The sequence below is a fragment of the Dermochelys coriacea genome, chromosome 17 (assembly GCF_009764565.3).
Source record: "Dermochelys coriacea isolate rDerCor1 chromosome 17, rDerCor1.pri.v4, whole genome shotgun sequence".
Classification (NCBI taxonomy): domain Eukaryota; kingdom Metazoa; phylum Chordata; order Testudines; family Dermochelyidae; genus Dermochelys; species Dermochelys coriacea.
The window spans coordinates 3183145-3204960 of NC_050084.1; the positions used below are offsets into that span (position 1 = coordinate 3183145).

The following is a 21816-nucleotide window of genomic DNA, read 5'->3' on the forward strand; positions in this document are numbered from 1 at the left end:
TTAAGCTCCATTGGAGAAATGCACCTTCCAAAGAGTTTAGTGCGCAAAGGTTTTTTGACAATGTTGGAACCCACGTCGTAAACCAAACTGAAGCCAATTTACCTCCTAAGAGATCCTGGTCGTTCTATTATTTGCCTGTGGCTGCCTGAGTTCCTGACTCCAGCTAAGTTTGGTTTCACCTTTACATTTTTCTAATCAGACAAAGTCATTTTTGGTTCAGGAACAGCCAAAGAACTTGCAGAAAATGCCCTGATGGGGTCATCAGAGTCCATCTGAATGAAGGTAAGAGCCTCTCAAAGGCGTCTTTAACACGGAGTAACTGTCTAATTCTGTGATTAAGAATGTTGGGAGGTGGGAAGTGCTGGACAATACTAAGACAAAGAAATGGGGTATGGAAGGGAGAAGTTCACTTAATACCCTAACCTGAAATAAATCTTAGTACTTGTCCTAAGAAAATACCAACTGAAACATACAAGTCATAGGTTTGGATTGGAGCCTTTTCTGACATTCTATGTGCAGATTAATAGTCTTTCTCAGGCATAAAAAACACAAGTTTTACAATACACTGTTGTACAACTCTCTCTCATCCACTCAGAATGTCAGTTAGTGAAGGTCTAACTTCTGTTAGCTGCTTTATAATCAGAAATGTCAACAATGGAAAAGACCTGCTAGATTGAATCCATAACACTCATAAAGGAAGCAAGGGGCTGTAGGAAGTACCTTAGACCCGGTCTACACTAAGGGGGCTGGGGATTGATCTAAGATACGTCAACTTCAGCTATGCTATTCTTGTAGCTGAAGTTGCGTATCTTAGATCGACTTAGAATCACTTACTTCCCATCCTCACGGCATGGGATCAACGGCCGCCGCTCACCCGTCGACTCCGCTTCTCCCTCTCGCCCTGGTGGAGTTCTGGAGTCGAGGGCAGAGCGATCGGGGATTGATTTATCATGTCTACACTAGACGCGATAAATCGATCCCTGGTAGATCGATCACTACCTGCCGATCTGGTGAGTAGTGTAGACATGGCCTTAGTTTAGTGTGGCCTGATTGACCTCCATACACACTGACATTCCAGGCCTGGTCTGTTAATGCTGTGGCTAGCAGCAGTGTAGGGCTGAGACGGCATTCTCCTCTTCATGTTGGTGAAGTTACCCTGCCAGCCTACATGTCCTGCTGCCTGCACAATGGGGGGATGATACCATATGCCTCAAACCAATCCCATGAGGGAAACCTTTGGGCCAAGAGGACTATTCTGAAGACCGAACAGTTATTCCCACAATTAAAGCCACTTTCTAGAACAAAAGAGATCTAACTAAATGACTGACTGAAAGGAAGATGAAACTGAGGATCCTGTTCTCTCCCACTAATTTGCTTCTACCCTTCCTCCTGTAGCCATGTCTCAAGTGCCACAGCATGGCAGTGTTAAATGCACGATCTCCTGGAATTAAGCTTGTAATCTATGTGTATTAAACCTAATGTCAGTGTGTATGTGATGATGTGCTGCTCCTTTGTGCCTGTGTTTTGCAGCTGTTCTGTCTTACAGAGGTTTGCTCAGATCACTCTGCTCTCACGTAAAATGAGAGAAGGGGGAATTTCGGATGGGGCCAGGTTGAGCTGTTTAGTATACTCAGCTCCTCTCCAAAGATTTTGGGGCCAAAATGAGATTATATTCCAGTCTTTTTGGTGTAAGAAACCTGAGGCCAGGTCCACCCTTCTAAACTGACATTGGTATAACTGCATCGCTTAGGGGGTGTGAAAAATCCACACCCCTGAGCAACGCAGCTATGCCAACATAGCACTATCTCCACTGGGGGTTATGTCAATGGGAGGGCTTCTCCCGTCGACACGGCTACCGCATCTCAAGGAGGTGGATTATCTGCGCCGCCAGGAGAAGCTCTCCTGTCTGCATAGTAGCAGCTTCACTGAAGCGCTAAAGTGGTGCAGCTGCAATGTTTTAAGTGTAGACCTGCCCAGAAACAGAAGCCCTGACTGGAACAGAGACATTGCAGCGCCTGGGCAAGTTCCCATACACAACTTGACTCAACAGCGCAAATTGATTAGTAAAGGGAAAGCCAGGGAAATTCTCACATACACACCCTTTAAAATATGTTCCCTGGCTCTAAATGTTTCATTCCTTCAGCCAGGGGATGCATTTTTTGAAGTATCGTTAGCTAATCATGTCCTTGTGCAATATTTATCTTTATGTGATTCCTAAGATTAAGCAGATTCAAGAACTTTTTGTGACTTCCCATTTATCTCCAGAATTTCACAGCTAAAGCACTGAGTAATAGAAAGCAAGAACAGTGAGCCAAACTGACCCTTCTCCCTAATGGGTATGCATCCCAGGGGCAAAGACAGCAGTGCATTCTGTTAGCTATCCCACTGTGCAACTGGCCACAGGGTGCCTTGGGAAGGGTTTGCAATGCCTCACTGGGCAGGCACAGCGTCACATGATGCAGTTTTCCCAATCCCTTGGCTCCATGAGCATCCTACTACATTGCTAGCTGTTTTTCAACTGAAATGTGGGGGGAGAGTGTGACAGGGAGTGTGTGTGTGTGTGTGTGGAGTGGGGGAGAGAGACAGTGTGTTTTTGGGGACAGAGTGTGTGTCAGCAAGCTGTCTTGTAAGTTCAGACAGCGGCAGGAAGCAACCAGTCCTGGGGGAGGGGGAAACCCCAACATCAGTCCCTGCCTCCTTCTCTGGGCTCTCTGCACAGCTATATATATCTATATAGAGAGATCACACACACACACACACACACACACACACACACACACACACACACGTTCAACAGCACGAGCATTCCACATTAATGGTTTGCCTGGAGAAGATCAGCACAGCTGTCAGAAACGGTGCTTTGAAAGGGGAGGGGCGCATGTCTCCAGCTCAAAACAAAGAGCAGAGTGGTCACTAGAGGCATTGTGAGACAGCTCCGGAGGCCAATTACAGAACAGAAAGCAATCAAATGTCTACACTGGCAATAGAGTGCTGGAACCTCTGCGCAAATAGCCTTATGGCTCTTGTCAAGGTGGGGTCTTTTTACAGAGCTGCAACTCGGGGAGTTTCTGTGCACAAAGTGGCTTGGAAGTGTGTACGCGTCTGCAGTTTGAGCACACAAAGCTGCTTTACTGCGCAGAAACTTGCCAGTGTAGACAACTAACTAACTTTTTTCTTTATTTGATGCTCTGATCAGTGCCCCAAGTCAGTAGTATCCCAAGTGAGCAGTGGGTGTATGTGTGCCAGTGCATAGAGGACATTACGTCCTCCTCAGTTTTCTGCACCATTTATCATGTTCCGCCCCAAAGGAGATCTTTCCTGGGGAATCTGGTGACTGCATTTTATTTTCCTGCCTACACCAGCATCTGTGCATTGAAGGAGACTGCATGAGGGGAAATGCCATAGAGTATATCTGGTGGAGGGGCAGCCTCTTGAATGCCATATGGCAACTCAGTCTCTGCTAAGGAGGTAGATGTAAGTTTGGTCCCAAAAGCATAATCAGTGCTCTGGCTACTCCTTTGTTTAGTGGCAATGGGATGGTTTGGGTAAAACACTTACAACTGCACTTTTGAACTGTTGTATTGTTTTATATAACTCCTCCCCCATGTTTGTTTCTGTCTCCACAGGTGCCCAGTCTCTGACAGGTAGCACAGTCCTGGAGAGAAGCAAAGCCAGGCCTGATCTTGCCATGACAGGGACACCTCAGACAATGCCTTCAGCCTGAAAAGGGAAGTTTCAATTGGAAAAAGCACCTCAATCCAAAGAGCCAGATTATTACTGCCCTCAAAAAGCCCAGAGCACTACAAAGTGTGAATGCAATTCAGATACACCTTTCCCCATGAACAGTAGCCTGACCCAAAGGAGCCTTACCCTTTGATTTCAACAGGCTGCTCTCTTCTGAAGAATCTTTGAGGTGGAAATATTTTTGAATCCATTTAAACCAATTGAAAAAAAATCTTAGAAACCAAAACTCTTGGGATTGATCACAGGGATTGGGGACTGAACCTATCCATTGACTATAGTGGGGGGTGGCTGCTTTTGCAATCAAACATTTAAAAGTTTTGTAAAAAAAGAGTTGTGTGTGGGTGTAGAGAGACAGGGTGGGTGAGGCCTGGTCTACACTGGGGAATGGGATTGATCTAAGGTACGCAAATTCAGCTATGTGAATAACATAGCTGAAGTCGATGTACTTAGATTTACTTACTGCGGTGTCTTCACTGCGGTAAGTCAATGGCTGATGCTCTCCTGTCGACTCCACCTGCACCTCTCACCCTGGTGGAGTATCAGAGTCAACAGGAGAGCACTCGGCAGTCGATTTATCGTGTCTAGAATAGATGGGATAAATTGACCCCCGCTGGATCGATTGCAGGCCATCTATCCATTGGATAATGTAGACAAGCCCTGAGGTAATAGCTTTTCTAAGGGCATGGCTACACTGGAAACTTCAAAGCGCTCCCACTGGAGCGCTTTGAAGCGCGAGTGTGGTCGCGCGCGAGCACTGGGAGACAGCTTTCCCAGCGCTCCTGGTAATCCACCTCCACCTGGGGATTAGCTCCCAGCGCTCGGAGCCTGTCCACACTGGCACTTTAAAGCGCTCTGACTTGCTGCACTCGGGGGTGATTTTTCACTCCCCTGAGCCAGCAAGTTAAGAGTGCTATAAAACATTAAAGTGGCAAAGAGTCCTATGGCACCTTATAGACTAACAGACATATTGGACCATAAGCTTTTGTGGGTGAATACTTCACATGCATCCGACGAAGTGGGTATTCACCCACGAAAGCTTATGATCCAATACGTCTGTTAGTCTATAAGATGCCACAGGACTCTTTGCCGTTTTTATAGATCCAGACTAACACGGCTACCCATCTGATACATAAAATGTAAATGTAGCCATGGGAGAGACAAGCTTTCGAGCTACCCACAGCTCTTCTTTAGATCTGGGAAAGGTACTTGGGGGTTGTCTACACTTGAAATGCTACTATGGTTCTCCTGTCAGTGTAGTTAATCCACTTCCTGGAAAGGCAGTAGCTAGGGTCTCTACACCAGTGGTTAGGTCACCTTACCTATCTCACTGCGGGGTGGGGGGGTGGATTTTTCACACCCCTGAGTGACCATAGCTGGATGGACTTAACTTTTTGAGTATAGACCTGACCTCAGAGTGCTGCAGTTAAACAGGAGGTGGAACATATTGTTTAGGGTAAGTCATTAACACATGTTTTAAGGGACCGTTCAAAGTGAAGTGACCAGTTAACACCTCTGCTGTCAAAGGATAAAAAAGGAGGATAGGTGGATTGTACTAAGCCATATATCCAGTGTCTTTGGGCATGGCTACACTTGCAGATGTAGAGCGCTTTGAGTTAAACCAGCCTTCGGAGAGCGCAATAGGGAAAGCGCTGCAGTCTGTCCACACTGACAGCTTCAAGCGCACTGGCGTGGCCACACTTGCGGCACTTGCAGCGGCATTGGGCACGGTGCATTATGGGCAGCTATCTCAGCATGCAAGTGACTGCAACGTGCTTTTCAAATGGGATGGAGTGTGACAGGGAGTGTGTTGTGTGTATGTGGGGGGGAGAGTGGGGTTTTGGGGGGCTGAGAGCATGTCAGCATGCTCTCTTGTAAATTCAGACAGCAGCAGACCCCTTCCTCCCCCACCCCTCCGCCTCTCTCTCTCACACACAGCATTCCACACTAATGGTTGCTTTGTCTCGAAGCAGATAAGCATGTCGGCTGTCAGAAACGGAGCTTTCAAAGGGCATATCCGCATTCCTACAGTGATTCAAAAACAATGACAACAGTGGCCACTTGACTTAAGGGGATTATGGGACATTTCCGGAGGCTGATCAGAGCGCAGTAATGCAATACCTCTTCCACACTGGCGCCACGGCGCTCCAGTGGGGGAGCAGCAAACATTATTCCACTTGCCGAGGTGGAGTACCAGCAGCGCTGTAGCCGTGGAGTCAGAGATCTCTACATGCCTTGCCAGTGTGGACGGTTAGTGAGCTAGTGCGCCCGGGGCTTTTTTATTGCGCTGTAATTCGCAAGTGTAACCAAATCCTTTATTCAGTTCATGGTTTTTAGTGTCTAGCCAAGATATGTTTTTAAGCTCCCAGGCTCATCTTTTGAAGGTGATGTGCAGGTTTCCTTTAAAGATGAGAATTTAGAGGTCAGATATGGAGCGATTACTTTGTGAAAAGTGTTTGCCCACGGGTGATATAGTATTTTTATCATTTTGTGTGTGGGTGTATAAGGGCTTGTCTACACTGGCACTTTACAGCGCTGTATCTTTCTTGCTCAGGGCTGTGAAAAAACACACCCCTGAGCACTGCAAGTTTCGGTGCTGTAACGTGCCAGTGTAGACAGTGCACCAGCGCTGGGAGCTATTCCCCTCATGGAGGTGGGTTTTTTAGGGCACTGGGAGAGTTCTCTCCCAGCGCTATGCCATGACTACACAAGCCATGTTAAAGGTTTAACGTTGCCAGTGAAGACAAGCCCTAAGATGTAACATGTTATGCACACACATTATGTAATATATATAATTTTATATGCATACATATTTTCTAATGATTCCAGGATTTGCATGTGGGTGTGAGAGCCAAGTGTAGATTACATATGAAGATTAGGTTGCTGCTTATTCAGTCTAAACTGCCTGGGTGTTTGAGGTTTTTGATGAAGCATTGACAATGGCCTCACCGCTTGGTGGCAGCAACTGACTCATGTGGCACAGAAGTTTGAAAGAAGCTGGCTGCAGCATATCTTCCTGTAGATTTCTGTTCTGCCAGATCAGGTGCAGCCACATCCATGGGATAAAAATTAGCTGCTTGTCCTGGACTGCAAGCAGAGGGATCAGAAGGAAAAGCAACACATGTTCCCCTAAAGGAAAAAAGAAAAGGAGTACTTGTGGCACCTTAGAGACTAACAAATTTATTTGAGCATAAGCTTTCGTGAGCTACAGCTCACTTCATCGGATGCCTAAAGGATTTCCCTAAAGGAAAGTCATTCCCATCCTCTTAACTCAGGTGAAGTATATGGTCAGGAGAATTTGCTTGTGTCCTTCCTGACGACTGAAGACACTGGGAAAGCTTTCCTGGATACCAAGGAGAAACTGAGAAGACAATCAGAGATCTCTCCCTTGTGGGACTGGAAGTTTACATTTTGGCCCTATGGTCTCCACTCCTTCTTTGGTTGAGAAGACCTAGCAGGGTCATGGCTTCTGGGCAGCAGATTCTATGAATGCTAAGAGCTCTCATGACTTTGGCATGACCCATGCCACTGTGCCATGTTACATAGCTGTACGCGCACTTGTGTTGCCTCTCTTTATTATCTGTACTGGCGATTGTTCAATGTTTTTTTTATATGCTTAAAAAAATACATGGAAGTGCAAAATAAATGTGTAATTGTCCAGAAGTGTCTGCTGCCTGCTCCTGGCCTCTTTTCTGTTCTGCGTATCAGCAGCTGTGTGTGCTTCTTCTTTGTCTCCCTTGCAACTGAGGAAGAGTCACGAATCACTTTGTAACCACAATGCCAGGAACTGCAGCCAAGGAAACCCTGAGATCTCTCAGGCAACAGAATAGTTACCCCCAACAGAGCTGCTCAGTCTGTTTCAAAAAGAAGGAACCTCGGAGTTCACAAATGTACAAACAACACAGTCCCACATTATTGCGCTGCTTTCCCCAGATGTATATAGCCTGCCTAGTCCCATAATCAACACGCTAGCCACAGCAAGGTTTGCACCTTTCTGACTCACTATTATTCATGTAATCCAGACCTGAAGAACAAACACAGTGACCAGCTGTTGCCAGTGAGCTTTCCTCTAATGCTTCAACTATCTCACCCTCCTGGGGAATCAAGTGAAGTGATGTAAAACTGCTCATGTTCTAACTCCCCCACAGCTGAATAACTCTGGCTTCCTTCTGGAGCTGCTGCACTCCAGCGGTGATAACTGTGTATAACATTTCATCCCATGTTTTCAAGCAATGCAACAGCAGTAGGTTGCATTTTGTTCAAATTTCTTCCTCTCTGTGAAAGAGCTTAGTTAAGATGACTCAGACTATCCAACCAGTCTTTTGTAAATGAATGTTGTGCTCTGGGGGTTGTTGTTGTTTGGCTCTTAAGCTATGGCTTGGCATTAATAATGCTGGCTCATGTTCTCATGCCATCTTTCTGAATTCGTTTGCTCTTGTGAGTTGCACTTCCACCTCCTTAAACTTAAAGGCTTGAAAAGTCTGTGATTTCTGTTTGCCAACAGCTGTTTGGAGTATTATTATTTATATTACTCTATCTCCTAGCAGCCCCAGACATGGATCAGGACCCCATTGTGCTAGGCCCTGCACAAACACTGAACAAAAAGACAATCCCTGTCCCAAAGATGCTACAGTCGAAGTGTAAGACAAGATGGATACAGGCGGATGGGGGAGAACAAGGAAACAATGAGACAGTATTGGTCAGCATGCTAAGCAATTGGCTCTGCACCTCAACAGCCTAATAATTGTAGACATCCCAGGAAAGGGAAGTTTTGAGGAGGGATCTGAAGAAGGGCAATGAAGTGTCTTTGTGGGTGTTTATACAGAGCTCTTTCCAAGCAGGAGGGGAGTGTGGGAGAAAGCACAAAGGTGCTTTTTGAAAATGTAACAAGTGAGCGATTGAAGCTGACATCAAAAGCCAATCAGAGGGAGGAAATGACCTCTCCATACTGAATAAGAGATTATAGGAGCCTGTCTCTTTCTTTCTCTCTCCGCCCTCCCCCTCCCAATTTTATTCATTTTGTTTTCAAAACTGAAAAGCAGTGAGCAAATCAAACCAGGATGGTCTGGGTGACATGGTTAGAGAAAGTCGGTCCCAAGCACAAAAATATCACCATGGTGAGATTTCCAGCTGAGGAGACCTCACCATCGCAGCATGGTGATATTTAGTCATCCCAGAAACTTATTTCAGGGCATGTTTAGAGGCTAAGATCACAGAAAGTGTTCAAACAAAATCAGGCCAAGTGGCAGCTTAGATATTAGTGTCTCAGCATTTATCCAGTTGAAATGATAGTGTATTTGAGGTGTGATGTCTCAGCAAACTTCCTGGGATATGAGCCCTGGGATAATGTATTTCATATTTTATCTCATTCTGGAAATGTTTATGCAACCAGAAGATCCCCTGAGGTGAGCTAGTGAATGAGAACTTTAGCCCTGCTCTGACTTGCATCCCGATCAGTGAGATAAAGCTTAGGCAAGCCACTAGGGCTCTCCTATTGATGGCCCTCACCCCTTAACGTGTGTTCATCACTTCATATGTTTCCTTTTTCCTCTGGGTAGAATCTACAGCGAGCTCCCATAGCTCAGATGGGTCTTTGGCTCACTGAGCCATACCCTTGGCTTGGCTTTACCCTCAAGCTTTATTAACTTGCCCAGAGCTGTGTAACACACTGCGCAAACCTTACATTCTCTTTCTACCTTGGAAATCATGCAGGCACTGCATAATGGTCTTGTTCATTATTTCCTTACAGAGAAATGTATTGAAATGGTTGGTTGACCCATTCCTACTGGGCATCCTTCAGCGGAAGTCCATGCTTTTCCCCATGTTTCATTAGCTGCAGGACTCCTTTTAGCCTTTGTGTTTTCTTACAAATGAAGTCCAGATGCTGCTGCCTGTTTACTTGTTGTTGGTGTTTAATGAAGCCACGAGGAGCCTGGGGGTGGGAGAGGATTTGGGGCTAATCATCAAAACACTGGATCCCACAGAGCTCAGTGAATCTCATTCAGCTTTTCCTTTCCTCCTCCTTGGATTAGTTGGAGAATGGAATGAAATGGCTTTTCTCAAGCCATCTGCGTCAGCAGGCTCCTCCTGGCTCACAGGGAGCCTGAATGAATTAGCAAAGAAGTAGCCAGTGTCTGCTTACAGACAGCACCTCCTTGAGCATGGCCAGAAATAGAAGCATGAATCACTCTTTTTTTTTTCTGTCATTCATTGACACCCCCTAACTCCCTTGCATTTTGTAGAAACAACTCTGATGCCAAAAGGGAAATAAAATAAAAAGATAGACCCCTATTTTTAGCCCAGCAGGAGTCGTGTAGCCCTGTAGGCACTTTCTCCAGGGAGTTCTGGCTCCATTCTTCTGCTGAATTCATAGCTCTTTTCTTGTTTGTATAGCTCTTTATTGCCAGCCCACTTCTTCAGTGGGGGAAGCAGTAGTGCCCTGGGACCTGCAGATCTGTCTGCTTAGCTTCAACAGCTGGTAAATCATGAAAACAATGTAATAGAGACTCTGTTTGTAAATAACTGGCCTCAGCCATCTCAGCCAGCTTTGCTGAAATATAAGTTAGTTGTCTGAGGTCAAAGCTGGTCTGGGGGGTGGGTCTGCCAAGAATGTATAATCAGCTCCTGGGCAACCCCCAGTTAGATGAATAGATTGTAAAACCAGAAGAGGCTATTTTTATCATCTAGTTTTGGCCTCCTGCATAACACAAGCCATAGGACTTCCTTGGATTAATTTCTGTTTCAAGTCCAATAGTTGTGGTTGAACTAAAGTGTATCTTTTAGAAAAACATCCAGTCTTGGTTTAAAATGTCCAGTGATAGAGACTCTACACAGCCATTGATAGGTTGTTCCAATAGTCAGTTACCCCCACTGTTTAAAAAACAAAAAAGGAAAAATTGTGCCTTTCTAGTCTGTCTAGCTTTAACTTCCAACCATTGGATCTTGTTATACCTTTGTCTGCTAGACTGAAGAGCCTTCTACTGTCATATTTCTGTTTCCCATGTAGATGAACAAATCAACCTGTAACCTTCTCTTTGAAAAGATAAGTAGATTGAGTTCCTTGAGTGTCTCACTATAAGTCACTTTAATCATTCTCTTGGCTATTCTCTGAACCCTCTCCAATTTATCAACATCCTTTTGAATTGTGGACACTAGAACAGAGCACAATTTTGCAGTAGCAGTCACACCAGTGCCAAACACATAGGTAAAATAACCTCTTCACTCCTTCTTAATATTCCCCTGTTTATATTTCCACGGATCACATTTTCCCTTTTAGCCACAGCATTGCACAGGTAGCTCATGTTCAGCTGATTATTGACCATGATCGCCAAGTCTTTTTCAGAGTCACTGCTTTTCAGGATAGAGTCCCCCATCCTGTAAGTATCAGCTTAAGAAGTGATCCAGATTGCTCTATATCTCTGACCTGTCCTTTTTATTATTGACCATTCTCTCTGTCTTTGTGTCATCTGCAAGCTTTGTCAGTAATAATTTTGTTTTCTGTGAGGTCATTCATAAAAGTGTTGAATAGTATAGGGCCAAGAACTGATCCCCACGGGACCTCTCTAGAAACGTACCTGCTTGAGGATGATTCCCAATTTACAATTACATTTTTGAGACATATCAGCCAGGTTTTAATACATTTAATGGTGATCTTGTCTCATTCTGGTTTCTTAATTAAAATATTGTGTGGTACCAAGTCACATTGCTTTACAGAAGTATGTGTATTATTACATCAACACTTTTACCTTTATGAACCAAACTTGCAATCTCATCAAAAAAGACATCTATTTCCCATAATGCATGTTGATTGCCATTAATTATATTACCCTCCTTTAATTCTTTATTAATCGAGTTCCATATCAGCCACCCCATTATGTTGCTAGTTTGAAAGAGGACTAGTTAATTGGCAACATTTCGGGGAATGGTGTCTTTGGATGTACGTTAGGATCGTGGGGGTGAACAAGACAGAAAAGGGCATATTTGTTGGAAGTTTTTCAGAAGGGGGCGGGGGGAGTTCAGTCCTGGGCTTTTAAGGCCTATGAAGCCCACCAGACATGGAGGTTGCTAAGCAGTTGCTAGGCCACAACAGCCTGATATCCTTTCCATATGGGAAGGACCCAAAATTAGCATCTATAGGTGAGGATATGAGGACTCAAGAAAGGTAGTCATGAGTATAGAGCTTTCAACACGGTACTGAATGTCCGGCAATTCCAACTTTGTCACTGATTTACTGTGACCCAGGGCAAGTCACAACTTCTCTGTATCTTGGATTCCTTACCTGTGAATGGGGATGATATTTCTTGACCTCCCAGGGGGTTTGTGAGGCTTATTGCTGGGTGCTTTGAAGAAGAAAAGAGCCTAAGCATTATTATAATGGGAGAGTACATGATGGGGGCCTTACAGGAGAAGGGACTTGTGCCTTCGGAAGTTGCTTTCTGTAGAGTGAATATTTTCTTGTGCTTCCTGTTGCCTCTGACTTTGTTCTGGTTTCTACTGTTCAGGCTGACAACTGAGGAGGTGAATTCTGTAGAAGCAGATACCACCAACCCCTGGCAAGGAGTCTATGTCAGCAGGGCATCACCCATTCCCTCAGAGTCTGCAGCTACTGTCAAGTCACTCATCAAGTCATTTGACTTGGGATGCTCAGGTACTCCAGCCCTGCACTCTGGGATAGGAGTAGTTTTTTCTTTTTTTCATTAAAATTTCAAATAGTTAAGCTTCAGCTGGCAAGCCGCTAATTCTTCTGACATTCACTGCCTCATCTTGCATCCCAGTGGATATTGGTTTTAGCAGTGCTACAGAACATAAGAACTGCCGGACTGGGTCAGTCCATCTAACCCAGTATCCTGTCTTCCAACAGTGGCCAGTGCCAGCTGCTTCAGAGGGAATGAACAGAACAGGATAATTTTGAGTGATTCATACCCTGTTGTCCAGTCCCAGTTTCCGGCAGTTGGAGTTTTAAGGACACCCGGCACATGCGGTAGCGTCCTTGACCATCCTCCATGAACTTATCTAATTCTTTTTTTAACCCAGTTACACTTTTGGCCGTCACAACATCCCCTGGTTGACTGTGCATTGTGTGAAGTAGTACTTTATGTTCGTTTTAAACCAGCTGCCTATTAATTTAATTGGGTGACTTGGTTCTTGTGTTATGTGAAGAGAGAAATAACAATTCCCTATTCATTCTCCCCACACCAATCATGATTTTGTAGACATCTATCATACTCCCCTCCCCGAGTCATCTCTTTTCTAAGGTTTTCTTCAACTGATGCTAAAGTACATAGAAATGGATTGAATGCCATCAGGTCCTTGTTCAGATATGAGTGGTGGGAGAGGATGGGGAAAAGAACATCATGACCTCTTCTTTCAGACTGGTCTAAAATATAAATGTTTCCTTCCCTCCTTGCAGGGAGCACTGGGCAGAGTATCACAGTTCACAAGGTCCCAAGGAGCCCTCTGAGTGGAATTCCGGTGAGGACAGCCCCAGCAGCCGCTGTCTCCCCCATGCAGGTACCAGAAGATCTTCCCTCTATTCAGGATTGGGCTGGGTGGTTGCAGGGTTTGCTACACCATGACATAGCTTCAGCACATCTCATGCATGTGGCTGTAGCCAGGGAAAGGGGAAATGCATGTGCTTATTTTCTGTGGAAGATCAAACGCTAGAGTTCTAACAGGGTACAGGGATCAAAGTGAGCTCCCGTTTTACCCTCCTGGCTGAACGTCCCAGTGGGTGGGTGTGAACTCTTTGGAATCCACTTCAGAACTTTAATCAGCATTGACCAGGAAAGTAGGTTTTGATCATTTAAAGTGAGTTAAGATGAACCTCAAACTCAACCAGGTATATAGCATGTGTGTTAGGGAAGGGTAGTGAGAAGAGAGATGGTAAATGTTCCTGAGGAAGTATGCCCCAAAATACCAAATCAGCCTGAGGCTATTGAGGGCTGATGTTGGTTGCTATGTTTTGATTTTCTCCCAGAATGCAACTGTTCTGGAATGTGGTGCTTCTGATGTCACTGCATCAGCCAATTAACATTCTGTTGGTAACTTTCAGTTCTGTGATGTAACATTACCAGAAATACTGCCTCTGGGAATGATGGGAAAGCAGACACAGTGGCATTTCACTGATTTTGGTGGTAGCATGCCCACCATATTATCACTAGCCTCTTTCACTATATGCTATCTGTGCACTCGCATCATTTGCCTTTTTGGAACTCTTTGGCCAGTCATTGTTCTAGGCACAGAAATATTCCTGAAAGCTCTCCTGGGAGCATGTAAAGCATTTAGAGACCTCTAGTGGGTGCTTGTAGAGATGGCTTTAAGAACTGGCTCTTTACTGAGGTGTGACTGCAGAACAAGTATAAAATAATTATCCACCTCAAGCCAATTAGCCCCACCTTTACCAACCAATTGAAGTCCATCAGCTTTGCCTAGCCCAAGAAGAGATGGAATGTGCCCTTGAGAATTGGATAAGGCCTGGTATTGTGTACCTACTTGTAATGATGCTGCCTCTGGCGGGACACTTCTGAGAATATCAATTCAGGACAAATTGCTTAGAGCAGGGCAGTTTCAGCCCAAGGCTGGGGTTTCTCCACTTCTAAGGCAAACAAAACCAGCCAGCCAGAAAGGACTTTGGTTTTACCCCACTGGCTAACCATAAGTCATACAAGCAATTCCCTTAGACACTCCAGTTTCCCAGTATCACCACCAGTACCATTCGTTTTGGGGACAAATGATTATGAAAACCAATACCCCAGTAAAAGAAAAAAAGGTTCTTCCAATCCCAAAGGACCAAGCCCCAGACCCAGGTCATTCTATAAATCAGATCTTACCCACAAATCACACTGTTGCCAATCCTTTAGAATCTAAAATATAAAGGTTTACTCATAAAAGGAAAGAAAAAAAAATATATATATAAGAGCAAAAATTAGTTAAATGGAATCAATTATATACAGTAATGGCAAAGTTCTTGGTTCAGGCTTGTAGCAGTGATGGAATAAATTGCAGGTTCAAATCAAGTCTCTGGAGTACATCCACAGCTGGTATGGGTCATTCAATCCTTTGTTCAGAGCTTCAGTTTGTAGCAAGGTTCATCCAGAGGTCAGAAGCAGGATTGAAGACAAAATGGAAGAGTTACCATGGCCTTTTATATTCTCTCCCTGTGGAAGGATACCCTTTTGTTCTGACTGTGGAAAATCCACAGCAAGATGGAGTTTAGAGTCACATGGGCAAGTCACATGTCCATGCATGACTCAGTTTTTTACAGGCTGATGCTATTGTTTACATGTTAGTTTGAAAATTCTCAGGAAAGCTCAGATGTGGATTAGGGTCTCCCAAAGTTCATTGTCAATTAAGTGGTTCTTGACTGGGCAAGAAGTTGACCAAATGCTTCACTGAGGCTACTTAGAATCAAAACACATTGAGATACCAGTACATAGCCAATATTCATGACTTTAACTACAAAAATGATGCACACATACAGATAGCATCATCATAACCAGGAAATCATAACCTCTTTATAGACACCTCACACAACAACCTTTGTACAATATTTGCTGCAAATACATAACAGTGGTTGCAGCAATGATCTATATGGTCACAGTTTATGTCAATAACGTCACACTACTCTCTTGCCTTCCTATCCAGAGTAGGTTATTTTCCATACCCTAAAGGACCATGACCGTGGTATTTGGTGTTTGTTGTCTACACAGACTATGCAAGGTTAAATTAGCTCAGGCACCAGGCTTGAATAGTGGCAGGTCTCCTGCAAACACAGCCACAAAGAAATCAAGGCCTATGTCTCACATCCTGGAGTGCTTTGACTAACTGATATAAAAGACGGTTTCTCTGGTGACAAAGATCCTCTTCCCTCCTTTCTGCCTGCAGCCATTTCTCAGGAAATTGGAGTTTATTTTATGTCATCCGGCCCTGCTGGTGATTATGTAAAAAAACAGAAAGAAACTGAGATGGTCTTCCAGGTTGACCCAGCAGGGATATGTTTACTGGGAATCATGACCCAATAAAAAAAAAGGGGTCTAAATTATACAAGTAATCCCTCTCCCCCTCCCTCTCTCTGTCTATCTATTGGTCTCTGTCTCTCTCTTTCTGTTGGTCTTAGCTTGAGATTCATGTATCTAGAAACTCAGGAATGTAAGTTCTGCCATATCAAATAGGTCCATCTCTTTCAATATCCAACCTCTAGCAGGAGACCTATGCCTGATGCTTCGGAGAAAGGTGAAACCCACTCCCCATTATGTGCCTGGCCAATTATATAATGTTGTGCATGTGGAAGAAAAATGGGAATTCCTTCCTGACCCCTGTACTGATTTTCTGGCACCAGGAAGCATGAGGTTTGATAACCTTTGCATAATTACAGATGTTATTGAGCCTGTATTTGTGTGGGCTAAGAAGAGAGAGCAGCAAGGATGTGTGAATCTAAACTCATCATGAAGAAGCTGTGAGAACTCCCAATGATTCCACTGAGGGATCTGACTTATTTACACATACTGGACAGATGTGTACCAGATAGATACTATAGTTGGGTCATATGGTGAATTAGAGTCCTTTTATTGAGCTGTCTTTTAGATGTCTTTTGTTTCTCAGTTTCACTGGACTCTGAACTGCAACAACCCTTCAATTCCCTGAATCTCAATACATATCTTGGCTACTTCCATGAGAAGAGTGAAGTTTTCAGAGAGTGACAGTGTCTTTGATCTGTGAGAAAAGGTCAGAACTAACCTGTCCATGCCAGAGCTGAGAGGTGCTGAGCACCTGCAGCGTCTGTTAAAAGACTGAGTAAGGATTTCAGGATTTGACCATTCCTTCAGATTCTAAAGTCTGTTAAAGTTTTCGTCTTACTGTGAATAAGGACAGCAACAAAGTGAGAGAAGGACAGCTAAGATGCAGGATGGTAAATGCCTAAGTGCCCCTAGAAACCAACCCTGAAAACAGGCAGTTCTAAAGGTCCATTGCTGAAAGATGCTGAGCACCCTCAATTCCCAGTGACTAAAATGGAATTTGAATGTTCTTGGCACTTTCTGGAATTGGGGTCTAAATCCCTGGCCCATTTCCTAGCAAAGAGGGCAGGAGGAGGCTTGTCTGGAGGGCTGTCAGCATTGGTCGTTGGAGCTGTGATTGGAAGCCTGGCTGAAGCCTGAAAAAGTACTTAGTGAGCATGAGAATGTTTCCTTTGCAGAGTCAGGAAAGGAAATTAAGAGTGGAATTAAACAGGTGTTCTGGCAGCTTCTATCAATGCCAAGCTAAGTGGGCAGTGCTGAAAGCTGGCAGCAGGCCTCCAAGTGAAAAAGGAGCCCTTTTCTGTCTGGTTCATCAAGTTGGAGGTGAAGGAGGAGGGGCTGCGAGCAGCAGATGCTGTCACTTTGGGTCTGCAGCACCAAATTATCTCTGACACTTGATTACCAAAAGAAAAATCTTCGAAAAGAAGGGTCTGTCGACACAACATTTTGAAGCCTGTGAGAGCAAGCCTCCCAGCCAGGGTCGACCGATTCAGGCTAGCAGGGCTCGCAGTAGCGCTCTAAAAATAGCTGCAGAGACAGTGGTTTGAAGTTGCAGCTCAGGCTCTGAAGCACCCCTCCCTCTCCCTAGGCTTCAGAGCCTGAGCTGCAACTTCAAACCACTGTCTCTGCAGCTATTTTTAAAGCGCTACGGCGAGCCCTGCTAGCCTGAATCTGTTGACCCTGGCTCGCTTGGGTGTGGGCTCCAAAGTGCTTTGTAGCCACACCCACAGAGACTGCAAATGTTTGGGAGCCAAATATATCACTAACTGAAAAATAATTTCCCTGGATCCTCTACTTTACTTTAATTTTTAATGGCCAGATGATTGAAGGACCACCCACCAAGTTCAGGTAGAAGTAGGTATCCTCCAGACAGCTCATCGTCCAGGAGACAGAACTTTCTCCCAGGGCAGTCTGAGATTGTGGAATGAACTCCCACAGGAACCAAGGTCCATCCCAGACCTTACCACTTTGTACTCCAAGTGCAAGGCACGTTTCTTTGACCTTGCCTTCTCTAACATAAACATATGGCAACAGGTATATTTATATTAAATAAAAAATAAGACACACCCTGCCAAAACAAGACACTTCACAGCACATTTCTCCTCCGTAGGAGAGGATGAGAGAACAAAGAACTCATGACAGATGTTAGTCACGTTGCTCAATCCACTACTGGAAGGTGCTCAGGTACTACAGTGAGGAGCATGGTATAAAATGCTGAATAGAACAGAATACCTCTCATTCTCCTACTCTGTTTCAACAGTGAGTGAGTGAGGACTCTTCCTGTCCCTGATTGGCCATTTATCTAACAGTGATATTTCCTGATGAATTTGTCTATGCTTGCTTGTTTCACAGAGGCATACTGCTTATAGTAACGCAAAGCTGCTCAGCAAAGGAGTCGACAAACACACAGATCTTCCAGACCTTCCCCTTGCAGGTAAATCTCAGTAAATGCACAAAGAATATAAGAGGCTCCTTTTTGCCTCCCCTCCATCAGCACAGCTCTTCTCTGTCCTTCCCCACGCTGCTGGGCCATTCTTCCACTTCATATGTGCAACAAAATGAAATAGACAAGATCTTCAAAATGTCTGAACATTTGAGAGATCTTATCAAGTTCACTTGGCTGTTTCACTCCCATGTGGATTATAGCCTATGGGGGAAAGTGGTATGTCATGCCAACACAAACTTGCCCTCTTCACCCCAAAACATCTCTGGCACCTTCATAATCCAGCCAGTGAAACTGGAGATAATTGCACTTTGTGAAGCATGTACAGATTTGGGAGAAATCCAGAGCATGCCCTTTGGAGGTTGGTTGATTTGATTGTTAAAAATAGGTTTCAGATGAAACACATCAAATGGTTTCAGATCCAGATGCAGCTATTTAAAGAGCAATCACATCTGGGCTCTAAACAGAATCAATTTCCACGGTTCTCAGGAGATGCAATTGTTGTTTTGTGCTCTTGTTTTTGTTCTCCTGTCACTTAATAATCTTTTCCACCAGTATTTACTTTTGATTCCTTCACTAGAGCCCCTTGTCTTGATTGTCTACTCCTGACTGGAGGTGTTGCAGCAGGATCTGTAGCAATAGCCATAGATTAATAGATTTTAAGGATAGAAGGGACCATTATGACCATCTAGTCCAACATCGCTGTGATACTGAAATGTTCTTTGAGGAGTGGAAACCTGATTTCTGCCCTTTCACTGGTAAGCTGATTTTCTGCAATAGTACTCAGTTAGCTCTAGAAGTGTGTCTACACAGCAACTAGATACCTGCGGCTGGCCTGTGTCAGCCGACTTGGACTTATGGGGCTCGGGCTGCAGGGCTGTTTCATTGCTGTGTGGACTTGGAGTTGAGCAAGGGTCCGACAGCCCTGGCTCTAGCCTGAGCCTAGAAGTCTGCACAGCCGTGTTCCATCTAATTTTTCCCATCAAGGTGCAGAATTAATTTTGTTATGTGCACCAATATGGAGGTGATGTGTCATACATCATCTCTATATATCACCTCCATATTGGTGCACACAACAAAATTTGTGTGGCGGGGATGGGGCCGAGGGCTTCAGAGTGTGGGAGGGGGCTCAGGGCTGAGGCAGAGGGCTGGGGTGTGCTGGGGGTGGGTGGGGTGAGGGTTGAGGGCTGAGGGTGCAGGCTCTGGGGTGGGGCTGGGGATGAGGGGTTTGGGGTGCAGGCTGCAGCGGGGAGAGAGAACTCTCCCCAGCTCACTCTCCCCACAGCAGCTCCGGGGCTGGGGCTGCGGGATAGATGTCTCTACCCCGGCCACAGCAGGTCCAGGCCAGGGCTGGGGGAGGAGTGCCTCTCCCTGGATTGCAGCAGGTCCAGGGCTGGTTTGGAGTCAGGGGAGGGGTACCTCTCTCACTGCCACATCTGGTCCAGGTCTGGGCCAGGGACTAGAGCAGGGCCGTGCTGGGGCTGGTTTGGGGCTCGGGGAGAGGAATCTCTCCCCGCCGCAACCCTGAGCGCCTGTGTGGTTCTTAATAGGCTGCTGTGTGGTTGCACGGCTGCACAGTTTAGAGGGAACTTTAGCTGCCCAGCAATGAAACAGCTTCACAGCCTGAGACCCACAAGCCTGAGTCGGCTGCCACAGGCCAGCCACGGTATCTAGCTGCTGTGTAGACCTACCCACAGAGAGAAACTAGAGCCCTGTCTTCATTTTCAGACTCTTCAAATACCCAGTTAAGATTCCACATTCTCAATTCAAAGATGTACAAATACTGTAGCTGAACAACAAGCCCGGTTACAAGGAATATGGCAGCACAAGTTAACTTCAGAGCTCTGTTCCTCCTGCTGGTTTCTCCTGCCATGCAGAGGACTAGAGGGAAGAAGATACGATATCAATGGAAGGAACAGATTTTTCCTTAAAGTTACATTGACTGTGTTTCAGTTTCTAGAAAATGTCTTGCCTGGGGGTTTACCTGCTGCTCATCATTACAGAAGTTCACTTTCACCTCAACCAGTTATACTAAAACTAAACACCAGTCCTTGAAAGTAAATGCATTCCCCTTCCATAGCTAGCCACTGTATTTTATAAACTGGTTGTTGATCCTTTAAAATGTCCATTTGAGCTGAAATTTCTTAAGAGTAGGGCAGTTGACAGCTGACCACACCCAAAGCACCCAAAAGCCATTGCTTCCCTCCTCAAAGCCAGAAAGCCCTGGGGGAAGGTGACTGCTGGCACCCTGCAGGACAGATGATTTACTCTCTGAGCCATCTCCAAGCCAGTGGCATCAAATGAGAGCTGAGCTGTCATGAGAATACAGCAGGAGCTGGATGGGCAGAAGGAAAGAACACATGGAATTCATGATGGAAACCTGACCAAAGACGCAACAGCAGCTTTGAGTAATGTGTTGCCTTCAAACACAACAAAGGTAGCACCTCCAGGCTGCAGTGTTATGAGAGGAGGAATCGGCTGGGAGCTTGCTCAGTATGGGTCAGAGGATTTCAAGCAGAGCTAGTGCATGCTGAAATGCTGCTTCTAAAAACACTCAGCTCAGTATGGATGAGAGGGGTCTCTTAGCAACTCTAGTGTGAACTCTTGCCAAGGTTGCACTGTCAGTGAGTGGTCCTGTCGTGCCTGGGGTTGCTATGAGCTGAGCTGATGATGCACACTGTACTATAGCCACCACTGATGTACACCCAAGGGGCCCGTCTTTTATACGCTTTGGCAACACTTGTATAGCTTGTTGTACCAGGAAAAGGTTTGAGCTGAGCTGAGGTTTTGCCATGCCTAGGCACAACAGGGTAAGCCTCAGCTTTAACTGTCAGTGTGCCTTTCTTTCCTGTGACCCCATTTAAACATCAGTGTTTGTATTGCCTGTTAGTTCTCAGATCCTGGCCACTCTGCCGATGCAACTCGGCATTCTCTAGCCACTGTATCACAGAGCACTTGAGAATGAGTCAAGTAGAACCCAAAAGGGAAAGGAACATTTTAAGATGAGACTGAAAGATCACAAAAGAGTTGGTAATTCTCAGGGTGAGACTGGGCAATACTCAATCACTTGAATGACTCCCCAACCATACAGAGTGGGACATAGTAGAGAGAAAGCAGAGAGAGTAGTAGTGGAGGAAATGGACATGTGGTAATGCAGGTGGCTGGAATGAATGTTGGCCCCTTCTTCAAAAGCTTGGTGTTCTTGATACTGTACTTCAAACACTCCTTCCCTGTGTCTCCTATTTCTGTTGATCTTCTCCCAGCAAGGCACAAGGCTTGTCCACACAAACTGATCAACTAGCATAACTATCGTGGAAGAAGCTATTCTGCCATAGCTATGACCAACTGACTCCCTGTGTGAATGCTCTATCCCGGAATAAAGTTGCTTTGCTGTTACGCTAAAGCTATACCAGTCAATTGCCCCATGTACACAGTTCCTTACTGGAGAGGTTTATAGCTTTCTTCTGTGTAAAAGACCCATTACCTTAATTGAGGAGATAAACACTTTGGTTGCAAAGTGGGAGAATGCAAGTGGCAGCACTGAGTAAATCCGCCAGTAACATGCACTTCACTCCTGTCCTGGCAGATATTTATCAGGGGAACTGTTTACTGTAACAA

General features: G+C 45.2%; 1 protein-coding gene across 15 annotated transcripts in view; it reads left to right on the forward strand.

The window, feature by feature from the left end:
• Positions 1 to 21816, forward strand: part of SPECC1 (sperm antigen with calponin homology and coiled-coil domains 1) — a 168479-nt gene that overhangs the window by 103321 nt on the left and 43342 nt on the right. For 7 of the 15 annotated variants that reach the window (XM_038375246.1, XM_043499480.1, XM_043499481.1 and 4 more), the window contains 3 exons: positions 12243 to 12388; positions 13151 to 13251; positions 18108 to 18189. In XM_038375246.1, coding sequence (XP_038231174.1) covers positions 12243 to 12388; positions 13151 to 13251; positions 18108 to 18189 — 329 coding nt within the window. Of the gene's footprint in view, positions 1 to 199; positions 283 to 3626; positions 7408 to 12242; positions 12389 to 13150; positions 13252 to 18107; positions 18190 to 21816 lie in introns of those variants that run through there. The other 8 variants (XM_043499483.1, XM_043499485.1, XM_038375254.2 and 5 more) reach the window with 6 other exon arrangements.